The 20,041-nt window shown below is 43.9% G+C and overlaps 1 protein-coding gene across 2 annotated transcripts in view; it reads left to right on the top strand.

The window, feature by feature from the left end:
* Window positions 1-20,041, top strand: part of DNAH2 (dynein axonemal heavy chain 2) — a 3,497,426-nt gene that overhangs the window by 809,153 nt on the left and 2,668,232 nt on the right. For both annotated transcript variants that reach the window (XM_078670326.1, XM_078670327.1), the window contains 3 exons: window positions 563-763; window positions 3,699-3,855; window positions 14,236-14,410. In XM_078670326.1, coding sequence (XP_078526452.1) covers window positions 563-763; window positions 3,699-3,855; window positions 14,236-14,410 — 533 coding nt within the window. The remainder of the gene's footprint in view (window positions 1-562; window positions 764-3,698; window positions 3,856-14,235; window positions 14,411-20,041) is intronic.

Raw genomic sequence — 20,041 nt, 5'->3', positions numbered from 1 at the left:
TACAAAAAGTATCTATCAAAAAGGCTAATATCAATAGAGTGATCAACATAACTCCTAACACAAAGACCCTCATACCAAGTTAGGCGGAGCAGGGTGGGGCATTTACCACACTTGGTAAACACCATTATCTCAGAATGCGATATGCACTACATGTGATAAATACCTCCTATTCCAAATATTCAGCTTAAATACAAACAGCAAATTCTACATGTTTTGCCTTTGTTACGGGTCTTTTCCTCTGCTAAAGTTTCAGCAGGTTTGACCCACTGGAATCTGTCGGGGAACACTGTAAGTGTGTGATAATTATCGCACAGCACGTAATTCTGGTCCCTGTGCAAACATCTGTTTGCACAGGGATCGGAATTTAGCCCTTAACTTGTAATGAGGACTTACTGAATAATTCATGTAGCCATCCTAAGAACGGTTGCAGCCAAGGCACTTCCAGCCAGACCTGAGAAAAGCGGTCCCAGTAATCACGATTGGCTCGCAGAGCAGTTGTAGGCCAGCATGATGCCTTCATATTCTTAACTTGTTGGATGTTGTTGGGTCTCTTTGAATATAGATATACAGAGGTGGCCAACAATGTGCAGAAGGAGGAGACCGTGCTGAACATCCAGTTTGTGCTTCTGGACTGCTCCCATCTGAAGTTTTCTCTGGTGCAGCATTGCAACGAATGGCAGAACAAGTTCACCACCTTGCTGAGTGAGATGGCAAGCACTAAGCTGCAAGATCTTGATGCCTACTTGAAGGAGAATGCTGAAAGGTGATGTTAATTTTTCCAAAGCTGTTGAGTCTGTCATTTGAAGTCAATCATGCTTTACCATCTGCTTTCTGTGATACACATCGACAATGCCTTTGTAAATTACTTCCTGACTAAATCACACACCCTCCGAAAAGTACTAGATGGATGGATGCATATTATAGGTAGACAGCTGCAGGAATGGCTGCAGGGACAGAAAGTAAACAAGAGTTAAAGAACTCGGGTTACTGTCTGTTGTTTACTCTCCTTTAGCCCCTCAACAGTAAATAGGAGGCTGTTGATGGACTATGGGTAGCAAAAATGGTGAATCCTCTGATGTCATCGGGTCAAAGAGTGTATCAAGTTGCTCTGCTACAACTGACATTTGTTGGTGAATCAGCATCCACTGTGCTCTAACTAGAGGATCTGTCATGGTCCCAGCAAGGTGATCCTGAGAATATTGGAAGAGAAAATCCCTGAACAGTAGGAGAGGACGAGTGTGAGTGGGTCTGAGGATGGCAAGAGGAAAACAGCAAGCACCTGGAAGTCAATGCAATCACATAAAGCACAGCACCGGTGCTTAGGGCAGAGAGAAAAGGCGGCCTCACAGCTGAGAAGCAGTGTATAAAGCAAGAGGGGTAGGCAATAAATCTATGAGCTACTAGCATCAGTAGATTAGCACTACTGCACATAATAGAAGTACTTGTAGTATTTTCAGCACTACATGTAGAAGTGTTACTAGTAGTTGCATCAGTGTAAAGATACCAAAAGCAGTAATGACAATAGATGTGACGATATTAGTAGTTGCTGTAGTAGTTCCAAAGCCAGCAGTAGTACTTGTTACATTAACTCTAGATGTAAGGCCTGCAGCAGTGTCACCTTTAGTAGTACAAACAGTTATAAGTGTAGTTGCTTAATTTTTTGTAGTAGTGCTTGAAGCTCCACTAGTAGAACTATTAGTTGCAACATGAATAGTAGTAATGAAATACAATTTGTTGCACAAGTAATAAGGCTAAAATCCACAGTGCCAGTATTACTGATGGAGGCTACTCAAACTTAATAAAAGATCCTCTGTTGCTCTTCATATTGCAAACAGTTGTCATGTCTTTACCACTTGTGGTGGGTTCTGTCTACCAAAGAAGTGGTCAGACAAAAATATTAAGAGGATGGCGTGAACAACACCTGGGTCAGACTTAGGAGCAATAAAGTGGAGTAAGCAAGGCAAAGCTGATGACCATTAAAATCCTGCATAGAGACAGTTGGTAGGAAAATGGACAGGCTGGATAGACTGACTGGGCTCAACTACTTTGACATTTTGTTTCTCAGTCTTAGGCTTGCCTTGCCTAATAATAGGGATAAATGATAAAACCTCAATAGAGCCATCTTATAAAAAAGGAGGTATTGGGGATGGAACATGGCTGAAAGCTAAACCTCTGTTTTTTGCCCAGATAAGGGCTAGGTGAGGACAACATAAAACAAAGGTGTTGCCCCATCTCATGCAGTTTCTTTGACATTTTACAGTGTATCCATAATGGTATACACCCGTTACAACGGATCTTTTACTCCGCACTACCATTACAACGCGACTTTGACTCCGCATACCATTACAACGCATTGCGCTGGGGGGCGCTCTAGGATAGGGAATAAGTATAATTTACTATCCAACACCTTCCCTAGGGTCCACGGGGACTGGAGTTAGAATAGTAAATTATACTTACCACTATCCAGCGCCCCAAGGCGCTATGCGTTGTAACGGTATGCGGAGTAAAAGTCGCGTTGTAATGGTCTGCGGAGTAATAGTATGCGTTATAACGTCATACATCCATCCATAATCTTTTTGAATGATATTAAGGAGAATCGTATCTGATGGATGGTCTTTAGAAATTTCCAAAAGTAGCTTGACTAGTAAATGTGAGCTTAACAGCACTGGAAGAGGAAGGCAAGGTTGTTCAGTCTGAAGTTGGATTTGTGGCTTTGAAATAGGTGGCAGTAAATTAATTTCAATTGAGCCACATGTTGGCGATTCAGCAGCTTTGTGATTTGGATCCAGAATGTCAAAGCATCAGTTAGAATTCTAACTTTAGGCTAAATTGTAGGCCAATAAGTGTCCATGATTATGAATAGCAATTTAAAATGTTGGCATAATACCGTAGTTATTTTAATTTGTTAGTACAGTTTTAAGTGATCGGAATGCAGAATCTGTATATTTGCCACACATGAAACCCGAGCACCCGCACTAAATCATTATTAGAATCCTGGGACCCCCACTGAGTCATTTCCAGAAGCCCAGGATCCACGGCCTAAGCAGTTTCGATGATTTGAATCGCAAAACAATGCACAGAGGCCACTCATAGTTCATACGGTATTCTACATGATCAAACTGCACTGGTCCCACGGATCAATGGGAAGATATTAACTTACTTTAAAGCCTCCAATTTCAAATTCCTTAACATTTACAGAATGTTTATAAAATGTTTAATTGTAGATTTTGCTTTTTTATTTATATAGCATTTAACAATCTGTTGATATTGTTTAATTTTCTAAGCCGTCGCAGATCCCCTGAGTAGACTGTGGTCCCCCAGGGGTCCCCTGACCACAGGTTGAGAGCCACTGATATAGGGTGTGGCTGAGGAAAAGCGTGCAGCAGCCAGGAGTCCAGGATGAGAAGTGTCAAGCAGGATGAGGAGAGAGTTCAGGTTATTTGAGACCTGAGTGTTCATCTGTATGTGTGGATACTTTGTAACTAACACAGCACCAATGCGAAGGCTCCATGCCCACACAAGGGAAGGATGTGCTGCGCAGATGCCAATACAGGGAAGAAGGGATAGCATCTTATTGATTTGGCCATGTTATCACCAGTCACATTACTTTTCCAATTGTTAATTGCTCACTGCAAAATGACGACTATAACATTGCTGTGGTTTGTGATCTATAAGATATTTTGTGCTTTGGCTTTTAGGGTCAGTCAGCCTCCACAGACCTTAGATGAGCTGGGTACAAGCTTACGCCTCCATGAGACCCTACAGAACGAGATGCCAAAGATTGAAGCACAAATTCCACCAATTCATGAGCAGTTTGCAATCTTGGAAAAATACGAAGTAGCCATCAATGAAATAGTAAGTTCAGAATTCTGTGATCAGTACCCTTGGGAGGTTATATTAATACATGTATAGTTAGGGTGTACGGATAATCAGGGCCACTGGAATTATGTGATTCTTAGGCGTTTTTAGCATCATTATTCATTTAGCACATTTGCCACATAAATCTCCATCTTTTCATATTTTGTAGATTTAAAAAAAAACTTTACAAAATAAAGGGCATGTGGTGCTGTGCAGGCGTTGCTGACGTTATCGGTTACAATTAAATTGCTGATTTCTGGATTAAGGAATGAAACTTGTGCTAATGAGATGAGTCGTTTGCCCAAAAAGACAATATAGTAATATGGAAAAACAGCAAAATAATACTGAAACAGGATGTACCTTATTATGAGGCATAAATTACCGCTTTTGCTTAATAGTTCAGTCATCCAACAAGATGTATGAGACCCTTTACTGGGAATTTCTGACCCTCTGCTTAAGGTTACTAAAGTGAGCCGTGAATTAGACTTCATCATCAAAGTGGTACAAGACCAGTGCTGGGGGAATTGCTGAGCATCTTTTGAGGTGTGTTTGACCAGTGTGTGGGATGAATGAAACGCCACTAATATACTCAAGGACAGTGGTGAAAAACAACTCAGAACAGAAAAAGCAAGAATTCTGATCATTAAATACATTGTGCACTTTCATCCACAATGTGATAAATATACTTACGTTTTCTCTGGCAATTTCTTGCCATATCATTCCTTTTATTACTAATTTCATGCTTGCTCATTTCTCTGCACGCATATTTCTTTCTCTCTCTCTCTCTCTCGCTCTCTCTCTCTCTCTCTCTCTCTCTCTCTCTCAGAAATCCTGTTGGGGTGGAGCAGTTCAGTGGGTTCACTTTTTTTGGTTGGACTACCTTGTTTTTCTCGTTCGATTGACACTCGGTATCAGTCAATCTCTTCAGGTCAGAGATACATTATTTGGAAATGTTCTAAAGGTTGTTCTGACCCTCAAGAGTTGAGAACAGAGCCTGTCTGATCCTGACTTTGGCTGTTCTTAGTCGTAGGCAGCTGCCCACCAGTCATTCTGGTATGAGCTCTATGTTCCTGATCTAGGATGCCTGCATCATTCAGGGTTTCAAGGGTAGATGTCTCAGCAATTGCACCATCCCTATAACTCTAATTTTTGATTATTTTGGGGTTGTGCTCGCCACTTCAGTGAAAGGTTGTTTATCCATGCATACTATGGTCACATTCCCTGCGAAATGAGAGAGAACTCACTAGGCCCTCTCTCATCTCAATTATATCTTTCTTTCCTTTGGATTCTTTCGCTCTTATAAGTCACTGGACTTGCTCTGGGCAGACTTTCCTCTGTTAGGGGATAAAGAATTCCACTGCAGATGGAGGACCCCTGCAGCCCTTGGCTCAGAATCTTCTGGCTTAGGCATCTTGAGACTTGCTAGCGGCTTCTCCCGTATCCTTTGGCTTAGCAGTGCTGAATGATACAGCTTGTTTACTCCAAGACTTCGAAAATCAACTTCTCCTAGTATTAATGGGACCGGATTCATTTTCTACTCACTCGACCCTCTTCTGTGAGTGACTCCTTCATGAAACGCAGGCCACTTTTGAAAAAGGATTCTCCCTTTAGTGTACAAATAAGAACCAGTCAAAATATGTGTAGAAGAGCTATGAGACCTTTCTCTGGCAGAACAGTAAATAGTATCCAGAATACTTAAAAAAGGCTTAGCTCGTTGACTGTGGGAGGAGGTAATTACACGTGCTTTGGCTAGAGGCATGACTTACTGCCAAAGAAGGCAGACGCAGCTCGTGTGCTGTTTCTGCCCGTTAAAAACACACTGCCCACCTGGGCCCTGACCCTGTAGCATGAAGAATTTGACAGCAAAGCTGGGGTCATCGTGGACTGGTGCCTAGATCGTGATATGGCCCTCCGGGGACTTTATGGATGCCTCAGGGCCTGGCTAGGCTCGTGGCCTGGTATGGAGGAGGAGATTCAGGGAGAGATTTCTGCGTTCCAGAGGCCACAGAGTGCGTTGGGGGCCTCCTGGCCCACTGAGCATATGCCAACCCCTGTGGTGGATGCAGGGTCTCTCCTCCCCTCTTTGGTATCCTGATCACTTGACCTTCAGGGACTCCCACAGGGACTGTCGGCAGTGCCCAGTGACTTACAGCTGTTTGCCGCCCCTTGGGAGGAATCCATGAGCCACCCTAAGGGCACCTGGAGTTTTAGGGACCCCCTGCCTTCTTTGATTGCTCTCCCTGACATTGCTGAACTCTAGCAGGAGTGTCCTTGCCACATATGTGCGCTGTGTGGGAAGCCAGGAGGAAGGTGCATATTTCAAGACTTGAACCCGCTCTGCTCCCCCGATTGTACCCGGGACCATTTGCCACAGATACAGAGGCGCGAGCTATGTAGTGAGGCCAGTGGAGATCGCCATATAGTGGGGCAGAAACAACTGACTGACCTGGACAGATGATGGGTAGGAGAAAAGGCTGTGTCGGGGAGTGCACTGGAGACCCTAGGATGTTGCAGATTCCGCATATGCTGGTTTAGGATCAGATGTGGAATTAGCCGTATGCCTCCCTTTAGCTCATAACCATGGATTCTCCTCCCCGAGTGGCTCCTCATGTCTGGCAGCTGGAGTACCTCTGTGTGCTCAACTGGGATTATTACCTGCCTGCTTGTGCTGCCTCCAGTCGGTTCCCCTGCTCAGATGGCTGGTCAGTCAGTTGGATGCACTAAAGACTTGGACTTGTAGATCGAGCCGACTGTCTTGGGGCCTCATGAAGCTCCTCATGGATGGGACTTTCATTGCTTCTTTGATCGGCAATGGGTAAAGACAAAAACCCGCAAGCCATCAAGCAAGGCACGATGCTCACATTGGAAGGGTGGACCAAGTAGAATTGTTAAATACAATCAATTATGCACTCTTGCAGATTGCCCTGGCATTAAGCATTACCCTGGAGACAGCTACAATCCTGTTGACTATCATTTCTTCCTGAGTAGCCCTTGAGGCCAAAGTTGGTGCAGTGGGCTCTGATGTCACTTTGCTAAAGCAGGACCTTGGGCAGGCGATGGACAGAATCATGGAGGCAGAGGACAGGGTGTTGGATGTAAACAAAACAGTCAAACCCCGACTGCAGTGTCTAAGCTCCCTGCACTAGAGCCATGGGTGTAAAATGCAGAGAAACAAATTAAGGTTTTGGGGATTTCTGGAGAACTGGGAGAGTGCCCCTCCTGAGAAATTCATAGAAAATGGGCTGCTGACGTTGATACCTAGTGGAAGACTCTCCACATGCATAATAATTAAATATGCACATAGGGTGCTTCTGCAGAGGCCCCTGCCAGGCGGGCCCCACCCCAACCCTATATTATGGTAGCCCATGATTGCTTATTTTGTGAACTAAAGGGACAGAAATGAAATTTTCCACCTTGGCCGAGAACAAGATACGACAGACTACAAATATCGACAAATCATGATCTTCCCAGTTTCCACAAAACTAGTTCAGCAAAAACCGAAATCTTTTAAGGATGCTAAAAGGACATTTGGAGATATGAACATATGTCACATGCTTCTTTGCCCCTCCAATCTAAAAATCATGCTCCAGTCCCAAATATTCTTCTTTGGGTGGAGGAAAGACATGATCCTAGGCCATGTAAACATTTACCTTTTGATAACAACTTGACGCACACCATTGAAACTCTGTAGTTGAACATTCTCAACCACTGTCATATTCGGAATCCATCTAGATTGATGGTGTGCAGAGCTCCTCGTACCCCACCTCGACTTAATCCAGAGTGAAAGAGGACTATGCGAGACCTGACACACATAACCAGGAGAGTGTTCTCCTAAAAACTGTTATGCCTGGCGGCCCGTTCTTTTGGCAGTAACGCTAACCTTGTTGGAGCAAATCTTGTCATCATTCACAAAACAAAATGGTTTTATATGTTCAGATAAAGGGGATGGGTGGGCAGTGTAGTGGGGAATGCAGCATTGGCCTCTACATAGTGAACCCCCTTGGAAGAAGTATTTACTTTGCTCCTGTATTATATTGGGGACAGTGGGCTATGCATCAATGAGACCTGGTAGTTCTTCTGCCCAGTTGGCGGAGGTCTGTCATCTATCCACCAACAGTGCTTCATATTCTCGAAGTGTAGGTTGGAGAAGGGGTTTGACTTTAATGGAGAAACGTTTGTGACATCACTTTGTCAGCTCATTACACATTACAACGCACTACACATGTGTTCTTGTACTGCTACATACCCTTGCCTTCTCCCCTATGGCTGAGCACAACCTAGTATTTTATGAAAGACAAGTACCTATTCTCACCTGGAACATAAATGGTCTTCTTGATAAAATTAAAAGGGGAATGTTCCTTGCAACAGAAAAACCCTCCTAAATTAGGCATCCCATTTCTGCACGTAAACCATTATGCAAGTAACAAATGTCCCTTTTTGGCTCACAGGTATTCCACATGGGTTCCATTACATTGGAAGTCACTGTCCTTGAATTAGCATATGTGTGCTGTCCCCTCTACCCCCCTGTCCCCAGCTCTCTCACAGCGGCTTTTATGGAGTCTTTTGGCACAAATTCACCTGAGGCCATGGGTCTTGTAGGGAGACTTAAATGGGGTGGATCCGAGACAGGTTGGGAGGTGTTCTCCTCCAGTAGAGCCCTTCCAAACTTGCACAATTGCTAGCACTGTCACTGGACTTGGTGTTGGGCGAAATAGTTGTAATTCATTAGCCAGGCCAGCATCCGCCCCCCTGAAGCCATCATGCTCACCCACTGCCGGATACTCCTCTTATTGTCGGTATCCTTCTTCAGTGTTGAAGTTAAAATGCTACCCAAAACCTTGGCAAACCAATTTTTGAAGATGATGTGCTCATTGTCACTAGACACGTATTAGACATATTCATTACGCCTTTACTCTTGTGGACAGATTAGAGCTATCACTGGCATTTCTTCTGGCCATCTTTGAAAAGGCCTTTGACTCAGTGGTTTGGGACTGCTTGTCAGCTTTGTTAGGGAGGGTCACCATTGGTCCTAACTTTATTATATATTTATTATGTCCAGCTGTTTTATACAAACCTGTTGATGAGGGTTATGGTGAGGCGGGAAGTGTCCAAGTTGTTTCCAGTGAAACAAAGCACTAGACGAATCTGCCCATTGCCCTGTTGCTTTTTGCTATTGCGATTGAGCCACTAGCAGAATGGATTAGGGTGAATGTCCAGATGAAGGGATTTGGATGGACACATGGTATCACAGCTAGAGTCGTGCTGTAGACTGATGATGTTCTGGTGTTGTTTCAGGAGCCTTAGTGGTCTGGCCCAAGATCTTCTGTATATTTGAAGCCATTGCTGGAATCAACCTAACCAGAACAAGGTTGAATGTATACCTAATCTGCAATCACCATCAGGACCTCGGCTGGGCCCATGCTCTACCAGTGGTTAGAGATGTGTTTAAATATTTAGGGGGTTGCATGACACAAAGATAGCTTGCTGCAGGAATATTCAACCCCAAATATACAAATTGATTGGTACATCAAGTTTTGGGGGGGCGTTCCCTCCCCCCTTGCGTGGAAGGCCATCAATCTTTAAAATGGTGGTTTACTGCACCTTCTATGACAGCTATGCAACTTCCCCTTTAAAATATTGCACACATTTTTTAGGCTGATCCACCTAGTTTAAATGAGTTTTCTTTAGCATTTATCCAGGATAACTTTATAGCAAAATGCTTTAAATCTACATATGATGGTGGGTTGGTGGCTGCCAACATTTCGTAGTATTACAGTGCACCCCATCTTGTAATTCTTAATGAGAGGTGGTATATCACGCTAGACGACCTGGCATTCGCATATAAAAAATGGCAAATTCAGGGAGGTCAAATATTACACCTAAGCTACGGAAGAGCTATTAATCCCTTCCTCCCCATTGGCCTTGACTTCAATAAAAACATTTGAAAGGATAGAAACAGGCACTTGGGATGGAGGCAAAAAGTAACGAATGAAACCCCACTGTGGGTTGGAGGGATACTCTGCCAAACTGCTGATTTACAGGGATTTAAGCTGTGTGATACAGAAGGAATCTTGTGGCTTTCAGATGTAATGTCCCATACAGTGATGAAATTATTTCTCCGTTTGCAAGAAGAATATAACCTTCACTGGCATCCATTCTTATTCAGCTATGCCATGCTCTCACTTGTTATGACTGAGCTGAAGAAACTCCCACGATTTTAGTCCACTGTGCGAAAAGTTATTGATGGATGTAGCTAAAGGAACATACGATGACACAAATTTACAGCTCCTTATTTTCAAATACCCCAGATTCTTTTTACCAGTTGTGTCAGGCTTGGGGATAAGATCTACAACCACTCTCTGATGAGGACTGGAGTGAGGTGCAGGCATCCTCACGGGATGGCATCACAATTTTAATTTATCCAGCTAAAGTAACTGCACCATGCTTACCTCACCAGAGATAGGCCGTGGAAGTTTGGCCTTATTACCAGCCCGCTATGCCTAAGATGCAGATCACACCTGGAATGGGGGGGGGTCCTCTTTGAGAGAGGTGTTGGGTAGGAGACTGCTGGTAGACCCCAAGATGACCATTTTACATATAGATGATAATCTGAACTCAAAGAGATTCAGAATTTCATTACTGTGGCCGGAACTCCTAGAAGCCTATTTATTTAGCCACAGAGGGTGCCCACAGAAATACTACAAAAGTTGAAAGGACTGTTGCCAGTGTAGTGGAATTCTATGAGATACATGTGTGCTTCAGATCTGGTCCATCAACCCTGAAGTTTATGGTCATATGGATACGAGGAAAGATCTTTGATAAAAGATTTTATATTTTTTAAAAAAGGTGCTACCACCAGGATCCTCCACTGTCCTTGTAGAAGAAAAGGTGTGAGTACCACCCCACATGAAGGTGCACCAGTGGACAAAATGTCAGTTTTACCCTGAGCTCACCACAGTAGTAGCTGCATTCACTGGCATTTTGTTGCAGGCTCCTCTTTTCTTTTACTCTTGTAGACTCCAGTCTCCAGTGGGCATACACAAATACCAGACGCTGGTGCAGAGTCTTCAGAGTTTCAGCCCTGCTCCTCACTGCTTAAGGAAAAACATACTGCCAAGATTCCATGCATCCATAGGGTTCCCATTGCTTCTGGGATGTCCAGGGCTGTGTTCTACAGCCACCCTCACCTTCTAATTGCCTGATCCATAGGCCGCTCATTGGCATTCACTAGTTCTTCTTCCCACACAAGTCCACTGAGCAGATGTGTCAGGCACCAGAAATATAATTTGAAGCTGTGATCCATGAACCAGACTCAGCCACGTCTTCGCAGTGCACTTGCTGCCTCACCAACTAGTGTCTAGGTAAGTTAGCTCTTCACAAGAGTGCAAGACTGCCCCCAAGAAGTACTTGATAGAAGAGGGTAAGCCGGGCTCAGGTTCATAGGTAACAACAATCGTGGATGATGTCCAACGAAAGATCAGGTGGTACGTTTACTCACGACAAGGCTCCTATCTGCCATATTTCTCATGTTTCCATTCGGAGACCTGTTGTGAGGATTTGGGTGTATTATATGATATGACTGTGGGGCCTCATCATGTAATACACTCACAAACATGGTCTTGGGTCCAGTCAGGCTCGTTTGTAAACCTTAAGCTCAACCCTGGGTAGCTGTGGCTTCGAGCAGCAAGGCTTGACAAAGAAACTTAGTGTAAAACCTTTAACAGCACCAATCAATAAAATAAGAAAACCCCATAATTAGAAAGAAACATAACAACAATTTATAAAAATAGATCGTATGTGTATGAATTTTTAGAGACCATGATGATCAAAATTCACCAGAGAGTTCCAGAGATCCAGATTTTTGAAGATACAAATACTTATAAATGATGCCGCAAGCGAGCATTGATCAAGAAAATGTTGGTAAGCTTTTGGAATGTTTGAAAGAGTTAGTTCAGCAACTCCTACCTGGCTTAGATTACTAAATTTGACCAGATCGAGGTCTAGGGGGCTACGTCGGACAGTTACCTGGCCATCACAGCATTTTTTAAGACAAGTTTCAAGCTTTACAGGATGACCGCCATAGACACCCTAGAGTGGTCTTCATGCTGGGGATGCATTCTAAAGATGCTCAAAGGATGTTTAAGTTGAGGTGCGGTTGACTGGAGTGTCTTTGTAGTTGTCCCTCAGTCAACGGATGATGACGGGAGACTTTGGCCACTGAGAGCGAAGTCCCTTGCAGTCCTCTATGTTGCAGTAGCAGACCAGCCGATTCTGGGCTACTGGTCTCTTTGTACTGTGGTTGAAGTGGAATCCTTAGGTGGGGGCTAGTGTCCCTTGAGTACGACAAACTTGGACTCTGATAGCTCTTCCAGGTTCGGCAGACACAGGTCCAACCTTTGGCTTAGGGGAGACTTGCATATAGATTTAAGGGAGTGATGGCTTTACCGGTTTGTTTAATGGCAAAGTCTAACTATAAATAATAATAATATGTCCACTTATAAAGCGCCGTGGTTACACTAATGCCAGTGTGTCCCCGCGCTGCGGTAAGTCAGCCAAAATCAAGCCCAGATCGAACCTGACTCAACCTTAAGGAAAAAGAAATGTTTTCAATTTTTTCCTAAAGCATCTCTCTTGGCTCTCCATCCGGAGTTCCAACGGGAGGGCATTCCACTGTTTGGCTGCCAGCAGTCTAAAGGACCGGCCGCCCATCCTGGCCCTTTTTATAGCTGATACACCTACCAAACCCATCCCACTCGACCTCAACTGCCGCGCAGGAAGGTGTGGGGACACAAGTTCTGCCAGGTAGGCCGGGGCCCTGCCCTGCAGGATTCGGTGACAGACACAAAGTGCTTTAAAGGCGACTCTCTCTTTAATAGGTAGCCAGTGAAGCGCCGCCCGTGCTACCCTGGCCGATGATCTTTTCGGGTGCCTCAGAATGAGTGAGTTTACACACTGCTCCTCCAGTCTGCAGTAGCAGGCTGGGAGCCATTTTGTCCTTTGTCCAGGGGCAGTTCCTCCGATAAGGTGGAGTAGCGTTGCTCCACCGCTCTCAGAGCAGGAAAAATAAATTGATAATACCGTTGTTATTATCATTTAATTTGTTTGTAGGTCTGGGGCTGTGTTAGGGTGGGGTGGGGCTGGTGGCACAGGGGGAGGAGTGGTTTGCACACTCCAAGTATACATGACCGTATGGCCAGCTTCTTTGGGCCGGCCAAACAGTCATGCACACTTTGCATGTTCCCCTACCAGGCTGCATTACACAGCCTGGTGAGGAACTTGCCCAGGCTTCCATTCCCCGTCTGAGCGCCGAACCATGGCGTTCAGACCAATCACAACGCTTCATTGTAGCGTTGTGATTGTCTTAGGGGAGAGAGCCTGTGTGCTTCCTGGTTCCGGTAGTGGAGAAACGACGAAGGACGACGGAGGAGAGACACGGCAAGGAGGTAAGTGTTTTATTTTTATTTTGGGGATTTTTGTCACCCCTCCCGCCATCACCCTGCCCCTCCACTTTCATTCCCTGCCAGCTGCTATTTAATTTCCCCTTGTCATTGTCTGTCACAATCCCCCCCCCCCACCTCGTCCCATCGCCCCACCGCTGTTACTTGCATAGGCCGTGGTTCCAGCTGCTATTGCCTTTGTCACACTCAGGGGGGCACAAATAGTGCTCCAGCTCTATGTGGACAGTCTGCTTTACATGCACTGGGAAGGTATAAGTAAGTCAGTACTTGCCAATTGGTTATAACCAATTTGACATACCTTTTGTAAGGTTCAGAACACTGGCACTGAGGTCTGGTTAGCTGGGTGGAGGCCTAAGTGCACTCTGTGTCGAAAAACCAGCAGCATCAGTACAATATTTTGAACATGCAAAAAGAGGCGTTTCCTTACCCCGGTAAACATTGAATAATTTGAGTATAGTGAGTTGTGAAATGGCTCAGACTCTATTAACATGTATGATGGCTGAGATTGTGAATGAGTGTGATTCTGTGGAAGTATATAACATCAGTGAGGCTCCTTTGGCAGTGGAGGCTCACGATAGTGACTGTATGAAAATCCACTGATTTGAACAAGATCACTGCAGTTAGACAAAGTAATACTCTATTGGTGGTTACAACGCTAGGGATGGGAATGACTTCAGTCTTCGTAGCAAAGAACGGAAGCAGTGATGTGAGAACAAATGAGTCTTAGTCCATTGATGCAGCCAGCAAGATTAAACCATTAACATCTATATGACTAGTAATGTGATGTGTTATTGAGACATGATATATGTATACTTTATCTAGTGATGCTTGTCAGAAAGAGAACATGTTGATTATTAAAGTGTACACGATGCAGATCCTTTTTTGTGCAGTGCTCTCACTGATTGTCATTCCTTCTCAGGTGCAGAACAGGCTACTTTCTCTGAACAGTGTGTGGCTCGCCTTCCAGCAGAGCATCATCGACAGCGATGGGATGCTGAATAAATCCAAAGAGAAGTTTAAGACTGGCCTCATCCAGTCTGCAGAGGAGTTCAAGAAAAAAGCTCATACCGTATTGGAAGAGTTTTCAACCAATGGTGAGCCATCCTAGTGATGTGATATTGCATATCAAGCCCCTGTAGTCTATCAAAAATCCACCTGAGATGAAACCAAGTCTCCCAGTGATTCTGGTCAGGAGGAAAGAGATACGAAGAATCCAATTTGAGCCAAACAAAACAGTGGGGTTCTATGAATCCTTTAACATAAATATTCAGTTACATCTGATAATTAGATGCATCTTGGAAAAATATTATCACTTATTTCTTCAGCCCTCTTACTGCACACACCATGCCCGCTACGTCTTCTCAACAGGTTGGGAACTTATGCATCTGCAGATGGGGACAGAACAGATGTCCAACAGAATTCTTTTGTTTTGCAGCATTGGATCTTTCATAGATTCACATGCTTGAATCATATATCAGGCTGCTGACCCTCTATGCTCAGTGTTAGCAAAAAACTGTACAATACACTCTATCACATTAAAAATCCCATTGACTACACACAACCAGTCCATTTCCTTGTGTGACCCAAACTTCAGCTAATCATATAGCAGCACTCTCATCCCTTCACCTGGCAGATGCTTACAACTACCAGATTTTCTACTGCACATTCAGGGATATGGTACGCACTGTTGAGCTCTGCTCTATTTCACTTTTCTTTTTTTTTCGTCCTCTTTTCACCCCAGCTGTTGCAATCCCAGGTGGCACCTTGGAACGGAACTTGCAGCTGATGTACAGACAGTGTCCCAGCCACACCAGTCTGGACTTAACACCCATGTGTTTTTGTGCTTTTTGCAAACATAGGGCTGATCTGTTCTCCAAATCTGACATACCACTCCACCTTATAAAGTCTGTCCAGATAGTATTTGCTCTACCTGAGGTACAGCCCAAGTCCATCCTGCAAGTCGAGCGCACAGCTTTAGGTAAATCCTCCGGGAGGGGAGCTACTGCATCTAGCTAGTGTCTGCAGATTTCCCTTTATGCAAGAAGCACCGAATTGGCAAAACAAGCCCCTCTGCTTCCTGCCCAGAAGGCTAAGTGACTCTGTATCAACTCCCATCAGCACCAGAATGGGACTCATCTCAAGCCTGGGTCCCAGGATATCCGCTATAATATTGCTAACATTGTTCGAGAATCCACTAATTGAAGGACTAGTGGCAAACATGTGCTCGTCATGTGCTTCAGGATGACTGCATCTTTTACATTTTGGAATCGAAGAATGCACAAATCTTGCTAATCTCTGAGGTGTCCAGTATAATCTATTAATAGTATAAAAAATATGATTTTTTTTAGATTGGCTGGCTTGACTATAGAATATAACAATTTCAAAAAGATTTGCCATAAATGTGGGAGGTTGGTTTCTGGAATTACTCCCTTCCTAGTCCCATACAGTGCCTCAAAAATTCCATCTTCAGCTTCCAATAGCTTCTGATACCATATAAAGGCCTCCTTGCTTACAGGCTGCGTATCTTGCTAGAGTGCTTCAAACTCCCAGGCACCACCAATCTCTCAATTAGCACTCAGATACCAAGAATTTAGCTGTACATATTTAAATCTAGACAGGGAATCCCCAGTCTTTGCCTTAAGTACTTCCCAGGGTAGAAGCCCTTGCACTGTGAAGAGATCCCCCAACTGGTTATCTCGGCCTCCCTCAAAGGAAGATTCAGCCTATCCAACAAACATTCTGGGGTGCCCGGAGAATCTCAAACAGGGGAGAAATCAGAATAGTACATAATGTCCAAAACCTTCCTAACCCTTTTCCAGAGGCAAAGTGCAGCTTTTAATAATCTGAGGTGGACTTTCTTAAAAAACTCGGGAGCCTCAAATTTGTATAAGAAGCTTGTGGATCCCAGCCCTGCCACCATTTCTGTTAGCATACGACCACATGTTGAACTATCCAGTGTCCCAAGAAGCATCCTACAGTTCTTAAATTGGAAAGATATGCAGAAGCAGTTTAAATCCGGTAATGCCTGTAACCCCTTTCTTCAAACTCCTCCTCAATTTTTTCCAAGAGAGCCTAGCTCCCCCTGAAGCTCAGATAAAACTAGTTATTTTACCCTGTATTTTTCTATCTCTTCTTTAGGAAAAGCGAGGGAGATACAATTGAAAGATAGGCCAATTTAGATAAAACCGTCATTTTAATCAAGTTCACCCGCCCATAAATAGACAGTCGCAAGTTTTTCCCCCTTATAAGGAGCCTATCAATCTCCTTTGCCACCCATCCTAAATGATGTACTCGAACCGCCCCCATTAATGAACTATTGAGATGCCCAAATACTTAAACTCAGTCACCTCCTGATCCCAATTTGTAATATTCCAGCACATAATCTCCGACGTAGTTGTGTTTGCTGCATAATCTGGCATTGCCCCAATTTCTTTTGCTAACTTTTCTACCCTGGGGATGGTTTTAAAAGGGTCTGATGTATGGATTTTTAAATCATCTGCGTAGAGTGCTATCTTATTGCTCAGTTGTTGTGCAGAAAAAGGAATTACCTTGGGGTCTCTTCTAAGTATATGGGTAAATGGTTCAATATAAATATCAAACAAAAGAGGAGAGTAAGGGCACCCCTGGCTCATACCCCAAGTAATCCTGAAACTCTATCCAGTAAGTAAATCATCTTTATTGTTTGATTAATTAAAATCTTAACAGTCCACATAGCTATATAAAATATCAGAGCTCCATTAAATACAATTTGCGCTGGCAAGTTGGCATACATTCTCTGAAGAGTCAGAGTAAAACACGGGCTAAACCCTAATGCTTCCAATACCTCCCACAAAAATGCCCAACAACCCCGGTCAGAGTCCTTGGATGCATCTATTGTGGCACTAGCCAATAGAATCAAGTGAGCAGTAGCAATATCAATGCACCCGATTAATTGCTGAGTAAGATCATGGATTTGGTGCTTGGGGACAAACCCTCTCTGATCTGGGTGAATTAGTTGTGGAGCCAACTTTGCTAACCTACCTGCTAAGATACTGGCAAAAACCTTATAGTCAGTATTCAAAAGAGAAATTGGATGGAATGAGTCTGCCTTCTTAGGATCTTTAGCAGGCTTCAAAATCAGCACTAACGTAGCTTCCCTCCATGACTTCAGAATCTTGGTATTCTCAAGATTTATTGCGTTGAACAATTTCCCCCCAGAATGGAGTCACCACCTTCTTTAATATCTTATATAGCTCTGAGAGAATAACATCAGCCCCATGCTTTCCCGTTCTTAGTCCAACTCAATTGCTTCCAAACTTCAGCCTCCACAATATTTGCTTCAAGAGACTCCCTTCCTATCTCCTTAAGCCCTGGGAGGTCTGGAGTAATCCCCTCAGTATATAACGCTGAAAAAGGGAGACCAGATGATCTCGCATCTTCCCTGCATTTTCAGAGATGTCATTCTGCGAGTTGATGATTAACTCCTTGATATTATTCCGTGACAGCTCTGATCTAGATTTCCAAGCTTGGAGTGCTCCTGCTGTCTTCCAATATTCAAAGATCTTCATACTCTTGACTTGCCACCGATCCCCGCATTTCTTTTCCAACTTGAGCTTGAAGTTTAGCTTGGCATCCTCCAGCCTCTTTCTCGCTATATCCCTGCCCTGGGGGATACTTTGCGCCGGCAGGGCAGCCTCCAGCGTCCCAATTTCCTGCTCTAAAACAATACATTCCACGCTCTGCCCTATTCTTGGCATACCCCACATTTTGCTAAAATCATCTTAGGAAAGCTTTCAATGTATCCCACACTATTTTGAGGGAGGCTGACCTCATGTTGTCAGCAAATATATCATTGTTAGCCTTTTTCAGGGTCGAGATGACTTCAGCATCAAGGAGAAGGGCATGATTAACCGGCTACCTAGGGTTCTGCCGGTAAGCAGAACACTGGAAAACCATTGTTCTCTCATAGAGGATTTCCATGTATAGTCATAAGCAATGAATAGTTACGCCCATGTGCGGGGACCCCGGAGCACTTTATCCAAAATATGTTCTTAAGTGATGACCTTCGCCATTCTTCGGGAAGGCCTTGAAAAGTCACTTATAGTCATAATGCAGCCTAAGTGTAGGCTACAGTGGTCAAATTTTTTAATCTTGGAATGGCAAAAGAAGAGACTGTGATTACATATGCTCTCAGAATACATCTTTTTTTTAATGGCACAGAAAAAGAACCTTCACAAACCCTTTTGCTATGAACATACAGATATGAAGGAGTGCTTGGCCCTGTAGCCTGAAGGCTGCCATTATAAGTATAGAAAAAGAAAGCTGTGCCTTGAAGAGCAGAGAGACCTCCAATATCCCATCATGCTCAGCCAAAGGCAGTTACCTCAGTTCTTTTTCTGGCTCCTTCTGACAGGAAGGACCCTTGGAGCAATGAACTCAACCTTTTGTTTTTTTTTCTTCAATTTAAATCTTCATACGTCACTGTTTTTTGCTTCACTCAATGTCTGTTGTCCTTCTCTGTGGAGCAACATATTTTTCTCATAGGAAAGAGGCTTTTTCCTATTTAAAATGCCATCTCTTTTCGACAAATGTCCTAGACGTGGCAGAAAAAAAGCTAAAACAGACACACACGAGGTCTGCATTCTCTGTTTACCTTCCTCTCATCTTCCTGCCTCCTATGACACCTGCAAAACCTTCTCCAGACGTACCCTACATGACGGGGAGAATATTTACCTGCAGGGAAGAGAAGAGAGGAGAAAAGGATAAGTTACTTACCTGTAATCCTAGTTCTCTTCCAGGGGTATCCTCATCAAAGTCATAAGCACTGAATATTCCCGCCCATGTCCGGGACCCCGGAAACAATATAAAAATATATATGTAAAAAACACATATATCTCGCTCCACATATATGTATGTACATATATTATTTTTCTCACACCAATGCAGCTCCATAACTGAGGCTAAAACAATGTAAACACATATACATACACAGCAATTAGTAAGGAAGCCAAAGAAAAACACACATTAGGTCAAATAACCTTTGAACTTTGTGTTTTAATGAGTAGACCACTCATAAATCCTGAAAATTGCTTGTAAATAGCCATTGTTAGCCCTCAGGCTGCATTGCAAAACAATAGCACAGAAAATGAAACCATTTTCAACAAAAAACTGGCACCGTGCCTTTAAGGCAGCCATGACCCCAGGCTTCCCATCATGCCCCAGGGGTGACAGTTAGGTCAGTTGTTCTTTGCATAACCCTGAAGACAGGGCTCAACCAGAAGATTGAAAACTTACAAAATCTCATTTACCTGGGGAGGCGGGTGGGTTGCTTATGACTTTGATGAGGATACCCCTGGAAGAGAACTAGGATTACAGGTAAGTAACTTATCCTTCTCTTCCAGGGGATCCTCATCAATAGTCATAAGCACTGAATAGAATAGCAAGCCCAACAACCACCTGCAGGTAAATGAGAAGTATATGACCCAACCAAGTCATGACAGCCAAAAAATTCAGCTGTTAAACAGATTCCTCAGTGAGGCCTGGCCCACCTGGGTATCTGCTCTAGTGTCAGAATCAAGACAGTAATGTCTGGTAAATGTATGGACAGACCTCCAGGTCGCCGCTTTACAGATCTCAGACATGGGCACATCATGTAGGTAAGCCGCCGTGGCCGCTCTACCTCTAGTGGAATGCGCCTTAGGAGTAAACCCCAAAGGTTTTTGCGCCAATTGGTAAGCAAGTTTGAT

Source organism: Lissotriton helveticus, chromosome 12 (genome assembly GCF_964261635.1).
Source record: "Lissotriton helveticus chromosome 12, aLisHel1.1, whole genome shotgun sequence".
Classification (NCBI taxonomy): Eukaryota; Metazoa; Chordata; class Amphibia; order Caudata; family Salamandridae; genus Lissotriton; species Lissotriton helveticus.
This window is presented reverse-complemented; position numbering and strand designations above follow the sequence as displayed.